This window comes from Pleurodeles waltl, chromosome 12 (assembly GCF_031143425.1).
Source record: "Pleurodeles waltl isolate 20211129_DDA chromosome 12, aPleWal1.hap1.20221129, whole genome shotgun sequence".
In the NCBI taxonomy this organism is placed as follows: Eukaryota; Metazoa; Chordata; class Amphibia; order Caudata; family Salamandridae; genus Pleurodeles; species Pleurodeles waltl.
Genome location: NC_090451.1, coordinates 319735745 through 319746730, shown reverse-complemented (window position 1 = coordinate 319746730; position 10986 = coordinate 319735745). Strand labels below are relative to the sequence as shown.

At 45.5% G+C, this 10986-nt stretch overlaps 1 protein-coding gene across 1 annotated transcript; it reads right to left on the bottom strand.

Moving 5' to 3' along the window:
* Positions 1 to 265: 265 nt before the first annotated feature.
* On the bottom strand, positions 266 to 622 carry LOC138267122 (octapeptide-repeat protein T2-like). The gene has a single exon (XM_069215977.1). It carries the CDS (start codon positions 620 to 622, stop codon positions 266 to 268), a length of 357 nt encoding a protein of 118 aa, XP_069072078.1.
* Positions 623 to 10986: the final 10364 nt, after the last annotated feature.

Genomic DNA, 10986 nt, shown 5'->3' with positions numbered 1-10986 from the left:
TCCACTCTCGCGCCTTCCCGCCCTCCCGCCTCCCGCTTTCCCGCCGCTGCCCCGTGTGGCCCCGCCCCCGCTCCCATTTGTTGTACCCCCTCCCACCTCCCCCCTCCCAGCTAACCCCCCCTCCACCCCTTCCCTCTTATGGCGCCTGCTGCGCTGTGGAGTCAGCGACCCTTGACCCTACGGTAGTTTGCTCCCCCGCCGCTGCAGCTCCACCTGCACTCCACCTCTGCGCTTGCCTCTAAGCTTCCAGTTTTCCCTTGGTGCCTTAACTGCTCTCTCTTGCCTTTATCTCTTGCCCTATTGCTGTTTTTACCTTTTCTCTCCTTGATCTCTCGTCCTTGTTGCCTTCTGTCTCCTTGATCTCTCGTTCTTGCTGCCTTTTCTCTCCTTTATCTCTCGCTCTTTTTGCCTTTTCTCTCCTTGATCTCTCGCTCTTTTTGCCTTTTCTCTCCTTGATCTCTCGCCCTTGTCGCCTTCTGTCTCCTTGATCTCTCGTTCTTGCTGCCTTTTTTCTCCTTGATCTCTCGCTCTTTTTGCCTTTTCTCTCCTTGATCTCTCGTTCTTGCTGTCTTTTCTCTCCTTTTATCCTTCGTTCTTGCTGCCTTTCTCGCTTTTGGCCCATTTTCCTCTGGTTGCCTTTCCCTCCCGTTTTCCGCTCTCCCGCCTTCCCGCCCTCCCGCCTCCCGCTTTCCCGCCGCTGCCCCCGTGCGGCCCCACCCCCGTTCCCATTCGTTGTCCCCCCTCCCGCCTCCCAGCTAACCCCTCCTCCCCCCCTTCCCTCTTATGGTGGGCGCTGGCACGCCAAAGGCGCTCCAAAGGCGTGCCAAAGACAAGCCTGTCTGTACCCGTCTGCGCCTGGACCGTGCCCAGCGCCAGAACCCCTGGCCCCCAGCACACCCAAAACCCCCAGCACAGCTACGACGCCGTGTCTCTCCACGCACTCAACCCTGGACGCACCACCACCTGCTTCCAAGCCAGCCCCAAATTCACCCAGGGACCCTTCACCTGCCAAACCTGCAAGTATACCTTCCACCGCGACGACAATCCGTCCACCGGCCCACGCCCCAACAACCACCTCAAGTGCATCCTCCTCAACGCACGCTCCGTCCACAGACACGCCATTGAACTATGGGAACTCCTGGACTCTACCGCACCCGATGTTGCCTTCATCACAGAAACCTGGATGAACGCCTCATCAGCTCCCGACATCACCCTAGCCATACCTCACGGATACAAAATCGCCAGGAAAGACCGCACCAACCAAACCAGAGGAGGAATCGCCATCATCTACAAAAGCTCCATCAACATCACCACCTCCACCGAAGATACCCCCCCGCCGCCGAACACATGCATTTCCAGATCCACACCGACCCCAGAACCACCCTCAGAGGCACTCTCATCTACAGGCCCCCTGGCCCACGTGCACCATTCAGCGAATCCATCACAGACTTCATCACCCCGCACGCCCTAGCCTCGCCGGACTACATCCTCCTCAGGGACCTGAACTTCCACCTGGAGAAGAACAACAACACCAACACCGCAACCTTGCTTGACAACCTTGCCAACCTCGGACTCAAGCAACTGGTGAACACCCCCACCCACACCGCCAGCCACACGCTCGACCCCATCTTCTCCGCCAGCAACCACGTAGTCTTCAACTACTCCTCCGAGATACACTGGACCAACCACAGATGTGTTCACTTCACTTTCAGACGCAAGACCCACCACCTTCGCACACAACTAATCTCCCGCAGACCCTGGAACAAAATATCCACAGAACAGCTACTTTCCACTCTCAACCACAACCAACCTGCTATCACCCCCAACGCCAACAACGCAGCCCTCTGCCTCACACAGTGGATCACCAACTGCGCCGACAACCTCGCCCCCTCAGAAACCTCCTAAGACAGACTGCCAGGAAACCCCCTTGGTTCACAGACGCCCTCAAAGAAACCAAGAAAACCTGCAGCACCCTCCAAAAGACCTGGCGCAAAGAACACACCGCAGAGAACATGTTAGCCCTCAAGACCGCCACCCACAAACACCACCAGCTGATCCGCTCCACCAAAAGGGCATCCTTCAAAGAGAGACTGGACAAGAACACCCACAACAGCAAAGAACTCTTCAACATCGTCAAAGAGCTCTCCAATCCCAACACCAGCTCCAACACCATCACACCCTCACAAGACCTCTGCAACTCCCTTGCCACTTTCTTCCATCGAAAGGTCACCGACCTACACGACAGCTTCAGACCCCAGATCCCGCCGACCACCACTGAACTCACAGCCCCAACCATCACCCTCAACGCTTGGACCCCCATCGACCCCGAAGAGACAAGAACCACCATGGACACCATCCACTCCGGCACCCCATCGGACCCATGCCCCCATCACATCTTCAACAAAGCTGACGCCATCATTAACCCCTATCTCCAGAGCATGATCAACAGCTCTCTGGCCACGGCCACGTTCCCCGAGAGCTGGAAACACACAGAAGTCAACACGCTCCTGAAGAAACCTACAGCGGACCCCAACGACCTGAAGAATTTCCGCCCCATCTCACTCCTCCCCTTCCCGGCCAAGGTCATCGAGAAGGCCATCAACAAGCAACTGACCTACTTCCTCGAAGACAACAACTTGCTCGACCCCTCACAGTTGGGCTTTAGGGCCAACCACAGCACGGAAACCGCCCTCATCGCAGTCACCAACGACATCAGAACCCGGATGGACAACGGTGAAACAACCGCCCTCATCCTCCTTGACCTCTCGGCCGACTTCGACACCGTCTGCCATCGCACCCTAGTAGCCCACCTCCCCTCCACTGGTATTCAAGGACAGGCCCTGAACTGGATCATCTCGTTCCTCTCGGACCGAACACAGAGAGTCTACCTCCCGCCCTTTCGCTCAGAACCCACCGAGATCATCTGCGGCATCCCACAAGGCTCCTCACTCAGCCCCACTCTCTTCAACATCTACATGAGCCCCCTCGCCAACATCGCTCGCAAACACAACATCAACATCATCTCCTACGCCGATGACACCCAGCTGATGGAATGAAAGACGTTGCACAATGGATGAAGCTCAGCCGCCTGAAACTGAACTCAGACAAAACGGAGGTCCTCATCCTTGGTAACTCCCCATCCGCCTGGGACGACTCGTGGTGGCCCACGGCCCTGGGCACCGCACCCACCCCCTCTGACCACGCACACAACCTCAGATTCATCCTGGACCCCCTTCTCACCATGACCAAGCAAGTCAACGCTGTCTCATCCTCTTGCTTCCACACCCTTCGAACGCTCCGGAAGATCTTCTGCTGGATCCCCGCCGATACCAGAAAGACTGTTACCCACGCCCTTGTCACAAGCCGCCTGGACTACGGGAACACCCTATACGCAGGAACCACTGCAAAACTTCAGAAACGTCTTCAACGCATACAAAACGCCTCTGCACGCCTCATCCTCGACGTATCCCGCCACAACCACAGATCCGCCCACCTGAAACACCTGCACTGGCTCCCCGTCAACAAAAGGATCACCTTCAGGCTCCTCACCCATGCACACAAAGCCCTCCACAATAAGGGCCCCGAATACCTCAACCGTCGCCTCGCCTTCTACACTCCCACCCGTCAACTTCGCTCTACCAGCCTCTCTCTCGCCACTGTCCCTCGCATCTGCAGAACCACCGCCGGAGGTAAATCCTTCTCCTACCTGGCAGCCAAGACATGGAACTCCCTTCCGGTCCACCTCAGGACTACCCAGGACCACCTCGCTTTCAGGAAGCGCCTCAAGATCTGGCTCTTCGAGCAGCAGTAACCCCCCCCCAGCGCCTTGAAACCCTCACGGATGAGTAGCGCGCTCTATAAATGCCTTGATTGATTGATTGATTGACGGTGATTGCAATTGCAGATGTTGTCCTTTCACTAAATATTAAGATGTTCAGAATGATGGCACCTTTTATGCACTCAAGAGAGTTGAGCGTGATAGAGTAGACTATAGTATAGGATTACAGCTAAGTAAAATGGGCCCAATTGTGTGATTTCATTACCATTTTTGTCTTCTCAGTGTAAAATAAAATGTTCAATGGGGATGTATTTAGGGGAGGTGATTAATTTTGTGTTTCCATGACAAATTAAGTAATCTGCTTCCGTCTGACTCTCTCCTAGGGGGGGAATGAGGTGAAATTTGATTATTAATTGAGTCTATTGATTTCATTTCCAGTGACAAACATTTGAATGTGGTGAATTGTGCATTCTTCGTAGATTTGCAATATATTGCGTCATTTTAACTATTAGACACTCCTTCGCGAATTCTCTAAAAGAAGTTGACATTTAATTATAGAATGTTAGGGGGATGGACCAGTTCATAATCTGCTGTTGGGAGGATATAATACCGACAGACTCTGAGCAATTGTCCTGACAGCAATCGGTTTTGAAATACTGGGAGTGACTTCGTTAACATTTCATTAGGTTGCTGTAATCTTCCCAAACATGAGCAAATATTTTATTCTGATAACTGGGTCTCGAACTCGCACCACCTTCAAACTGATGGGGACATAAAGCCACCCCTGTTTTAATGGTCTAATTTCGGTGGTTCCCTGACATATTCCTTCCTCGGGTTCCGTTTTCTTCGATTGGAGGCGAGATAAGACTATTCATTGAATATGAATTCCCTTATAAAACATAGAAGGTACAGCAAACTAGCCGAGTGAGACAAGCCCACTCATTTTTTTTCAGTAACATCTCATCACGTTTTCCTGTTACAGTGCAGCTGACTTACCTCGACTGACTTGTGAAGAGCAAATCATTTTCCATCTTGATGTTGTGGATTCTACAAACGTCAAGAATTTCAAGTGCTAAACTAATGGCGATATATTGTCCACTCTAGCACCTCGACAGATTTACTCCTGCAGACAGATTATGTTCAGTTTGGAATGGTGATTTTACATTTAGAAATGGGCGTAAATATTGTAAAATGTCTACAATAATCATAATGAAGCCGGTAAAGTTTTGATCTAAAGCATAAAGTTAACATTTTTAATAAGTTGATTCTAATTCAAAGACGTATTTATGATTTCAAACAAATAATTTTGTTTGGTGTAGACAGATTCTCGTTGTTAGGCAAAGGGCTTATCATCAGAGTTTCATCTAGAAAAAATACAGTAAGGAACAAACTCATAATAGAAGGGCATACATTCTAAAACATTATTCCCTAAAATGTATATTGGGAAAATATGCATCTTGCTGGAAATTAATAATTGTACATAATTCTGCAGAAAAGGAAGAGGTTCCACTCTTCCATCCCTTTTATGTATCTCGTATGGATTTCTTTTAAGTTATAGGGCTCAGAAAAAAAAAAGATTAATGCAGGAAGTCATTTCAAATATTAGCAATCCAAATGCTTGCTAGATACTACAAGTCCAAATTAAATGATGAACGTGATGAACATATGGTCCAATCCATAATTACATATTTCCTATTCTTTTTGCTAAATAAGTTGCTGCATCTCGGTTCTATTTGTACTCACCCGTGGTGCCCTGGTCTTTAATGTTACAGTGAAAAACATGGGTACCTAGAGGACATGTTACAAATGATGGATCTTTGACCCTTTTAGGTATATGATAAGCACTTTGCACGCACACTCTGGCATGTTATGCATTACAAGGAGTAATATTTGTAATTCTTCATCCAGAACAACAATGACCGTGTGGATATAGCTGTACGTTCATTGATGTAGATACCACAGAGTGATTCACGAGACAAATGTGGTTTGCAAGTGATGTTCACCGAAAAATTTCATAAACTATAATATATTTTCTTAGGTTAAAAAAGTAACAGAGAGCTAAAGTGTATTGCTTGAAAGACAAACTTTCAAGTCACTTACGCAACTTCCTGAAAATATTGTATATGTGGTAATGTGTGCATTTTTTCAAAACTAAAAGGGACTGTCGACATTTTTTTTTTCATCCTGCTTACATGTTTTAACTTTCCTAAAAGATATACATTCCAGGTGCTTGGTAGTCTTTTTGTCGGTGTCAATAACTCCATTTGGCATTAGGCTGCTAACTCTTTTGATGTACTAACGATTAATCAGGCAAACCTATTTACTAATGTATCAGACTGCATTAGAAACATAAGGTAATGGGGACAGGACATCAATTCAAATATAAATGAACTGCATTTGCATTGGGTACCTATTGATTCATGCAGGAAATGAAGTTGAAAATGTAATCTACTTGTAAACCACTAAAATAAATGAAATGAGAATTTCAAACACTCTCTGAAAACATATTTTTATTGACTATCCCAAGCCTCAAGGGAATGTAATATAGAGTTACAGATGGTAAACCAAGTTAATACATTGGAATATGCCAAACTAGCACTAGAAAAATAAAAACCGCCTCTCTTTGCCTTGTGATTCAATAAACACTATATTGCCGAGTGATAGGGTTTTAATGATTTCACGATTTGATGCTCTTGCACAACAACAAACATATTTTTTATTTTATTTACTTTGAATATGGATGCATTCTAGGTTAACTCAAATCCGGATACAAAGAAATCACTGAACAAATTCAACAAATAGTTTAAAATGATTCCAGCATAATATGATTGAAACGTCAGCAATCAAATTCCTACTTTGATCAAGGTTCAAGCGAGATTGAGAGAGCTTTTAGGATGGTGCATACATTGAAAGGTAGTCAAAAGTGTAGGCTTCGTTTATGCATTAGAGATTTGAACAGCAGTTCTAGTGCACTTCACACTTCATGTCCAGTGTTAACGTGTATTTTCCGTCCGGTTATATCATTTTCACATGTAGCATATCAGAGATTCAAAATGAGGTGACTAGTTCTAGCATTACCTATTTAGGCCCCAGTTCTGAGGTGTGCGGAGTGTGTGCACAATTTCACGTGTGTTTCTCCTTACACATTCCAGTTGCTACAAGTATCGCGTGCCGAAATGGCCTAGTACTTTCAGGACCTGCATCATATCCTTGATTCCTGGTCTAAATTTGGTATTTATACAGTAAGGGGTAGGAAATGCCAGCTGGAAATGAGAATTAGAAATGAGAATGAGAAGAAGCCCAGTATTCCCATTCATCCTAAAAACGCAACTTCTAATCAGGCCTTTACTTATAACATATCTCAGTTTGAAGAAGGAGAGTCTAATTTCTTCAATGAAGAGCAACGACATGCATTAGTGTTGATAGATCTCGGTCAAATAAAAATATATGGCACAGCTAAGGTTGCACCTTTGTCCTGGTGACTATATTTCATTATGAATGACCGACAGCACTCCCTGAGTCAATGCGAACTTGTTAGAAATGTTCATGACATTTCACAAAACCCTGACATGTTTTTAAACCTCACGAAAGTAACGCTGTCAACAGAAGTTTGCGAGACTAAAGCATTGTCTAAGTTATTTTTAATCAGTAAAGGTTAAACTCTACCAAATCAAAGTAGAAATCTCGTTATCACAGAAGAAGAAGAATTAGGAATCCAAATAACAATGAGAAAGAATTAAACATTGAAAGTGTGTCTACTGAGGTCGCCCTCCCGAGAGCTGACTTCCACAAAATCTCTAAAAGTGTGAAGGTGGTTTAAATCCCTACCCTAGAGGACTCATGTGATAATTAACTTACAGCAGTCTCTGAAACAGCTCCAAGCACAAACTAAAATCCTGAAGGCTCAGAGGAACGTTGCAAAGGATCAAAAACGGTGAAAACTCCTGAGGATGGTGGGAACTGAAGAGTAGCTATAGTTCCCCAGCGTAAATCTCTTTGTGTAGGAGTGGGTATTTAATAAGCTCAAGCCTAAAAGTAAGTCATTCTTCTTTAAAGTTGAGAGAGCGCATGGGTTCCCAGTGCCACACTCACACCCTAGTTGTGCCTGGGGACATTTATTATCTGTTTTCTGAAATTCGTGGACACACATGTTATCCTAAATGTGACCAGACAGAGGGTCCATTGATATATGAGAATGGTAAGATCTCTATATTCTCTGACTGGTCAATTGCTCTGCAGAAGCAAAGACGTAGCTTTGATTCCATGAAGTGGGCCCTGAGAAAATAGAGGATGAAATACATGATGAAATACCTTCAATGAGGAAGATATGGCCTGTCACAATCCTGAAGGAACTGTACCATTTTGGGGAGAAGAAGGATGCCCAATTGACAAAGGGTTGAGACCTAGAAGATGCCTTGTTCTGTGGCCTCTTTAGGCACTAAAGGGCCAATACAAAGGAGCACAGATGGTGCAAATCTCGCAGTGAGAGATGCTACAGATAACGAGGAGGGAAATGACTGCACACCTAGAACTGATAAGTCGGACTCGAGAATCAGTGTGGGTGTTGTGAGGAGGGGCTGGGGATAATAACTGCTCACATTGCATGAGATAGGGGATTGGTTCATTGGTGCAGTTAAGGTTTGATGCATAAGGAACAATAGGTAACAACATCTTTCATGATACTGCTGATATAGTGGAGTATTTAAAAGTTGAGTGGATAGCATGGGCCTGCTAAGTGATGGAGAATAGGTATATAATTGTTCTCCATGTGTTTGATAAAAGTTCTTATGAATCCCTAGATATTAGGGGTGGAGATAGCCCATGACTGGGAGATATGCTAAAGATCCCACAACATCCTTGATCAGACACTGCAGGAGCAGGCACGTTAGGTGATTAGGTTTGGTTAGGGAGTGTGCTGATAGACACGTTCTGTATTAGGGCTCATGATGCATTAAGTCCATTGCAGAATAGAGTTGGCAGTGGGGGATTTGGGGATGGGGCAGTTAATTTGGAACATTTCAGGATGAGTACACTGGCACCAAACATTCTGCCAAAAGTGTCATCTCATGGTGGGTGAGATATATCTGGGTGCACCCTAATGGGTAAGTGCAAGGAGCTTAGGCTGTTATCACGCTGTTATGATGTATTGCAGATTAATGGAATGTGTAGCAATTTTACTGTCCATTAACTAGCAACTGTTTGTGTGTGTCAAACCTCATCTGGGTGGGGAAGCAATTTTGCATCACCCTGTATTTGCTGGTATGCTTATACTTGTATGAGTTACCTTGTTAACAGGTGAAGGACCTCCAGGGACACAACAGCATATGTGTCTGAAAATGAGGTGAGGGAGGCTTCCTCCTTCTATGCCTTCTTTGCACCTTAGTTTTGGTAGGACATTTCTAGTTCCATTTCTAGTTTTGGCCTCACTTGGCTGTGGTGTCTTGTGTCTGTACTATCCCGGTCATTCGTCCAAATCTCATGTACTCATCAAGTGGCTTGACTTGCCCTCTGCATGTGCATTGTGTTATGTCAATAGATAGGGGCTAGAATCGTATTTTACATGTATAGATCCCTGTATCTTCCCTTTCCCAAGGTAAAGGTTGCACTTACCCCCAGCAAGTGGTTCTATAAAGCCAGTGCACTGTATCCATTTTGTAACAGGGACACCTTAGGCACCTCTAGACACTCTTCTTCTGGGGTGTTATCCAAGGCTACATCACAAGTTCTGACTACACGTCAGAAAAACATTTGATGACCTTTGATGCCAATGATAAGAACTCGGGCAGTTTCACTATGCAGACGTCCTAGGCTCTGCTCTGGGGCTAGCCAGAACTGCTTGCCAATCCTTAAAAATCCACATCTGAGGAAAAGACAATAGAGACACCTTAGCTCAAGTAACCATTTTTTAATTAACCTGGTAGGGAGCAATGGTTGATGTCTCACTATCTCCTATTATCTCCCTCTCAAAAACTCTGTCTACACCTGATGCAGATTGCACTTATCATGTGAATAGAGCAAGATTTGTATGACTCCTGAGGTTGATACTCAAAGAGCTCTCTAACACTACTGAAAAGATGAATGGGATTTGCACAGCTGTGAGGTTGAACACAGAGCGCCATTAGACTGCTGGAAAGTTTTCACTCTGACATAGCTATTAAAAGTGGGAAGGCCATGCTCCTTAGCATGGATGTGAAGATTTCTACTCTCTCAGCAAACACTTTGAGGGTGACTCTGCCTTATCTCAGAAGACACATGTATCAAGATTCCATGCAAGGACATCTCAGCCTTCAACTTGTTCTAGCCCAACCCCTTGTTTCCAGCCCAGTGTGATCTGTAATAATGGAACTACCTTTCCATCACATCACTAATACAAATTACCTAGCTATAAGTGTACGGTCTTCTTCTGCAGCTAGAGAATGAAGGTCAGAGTGGGATAGACAGCCATGAAATGCATTGATGTAGCCGAATGTGTACAAGCATTCTACCTGGCCAAACAGCAAGATACCAACACATTTGCAGTTTGTGATTTCCAGAAACCAGGGCCAAGTCTGCACATGCAAGGCCAGGAATCCTGATGAAAGACAAATCCATTTGCCAGTATTCTTTCCTACCTGGAACATATTTCTTTGTATCATGTTTACTTGAAAGAGCTTCAATGGTAAATTGACAATGTGGAAGCTTGGAACAGTAAAGTCACTTTGAGGCTGCTGCAGATATTCTGACAGAGTCTTATAGATGTGGGCAAGTGAGGCTGCATTGCAAATTGTATTGTTTTGTGTAGTGGTGCTAGTACCTGGTGGAAAGCTGCCTCCATGTGAACGTCTTGGAATTAATGGTTGGCACCTTCACCTCCAGCAGCATGGACTGGTGAAATCCTTCTCATGGCTGACAGTTTATACACTATGTAGTATTTGAAAAAATAACAATGGTGTCCTTTCAATGACTGTCAGAAACATTGCTAGAAACCATGGAAGAATGCCTGAGCAATACTTTATAGTTCTTCCAGTATAAATATGGTAAGCATTTGTCCTGCATGAAATCCTATTAGCTCTCAGCCGCTGTGCATAGTTTTTTATTTTTTTATCAAAGTGAAAAACCAACTTCAAACATACCTTGCTATCATGTGTTTTAACTAAGAATGCAAATCAGTGGTAGATTCTACTGTTTCATGAGCCCATGTCCCATTAAAATGTCTACATTCCTATTCT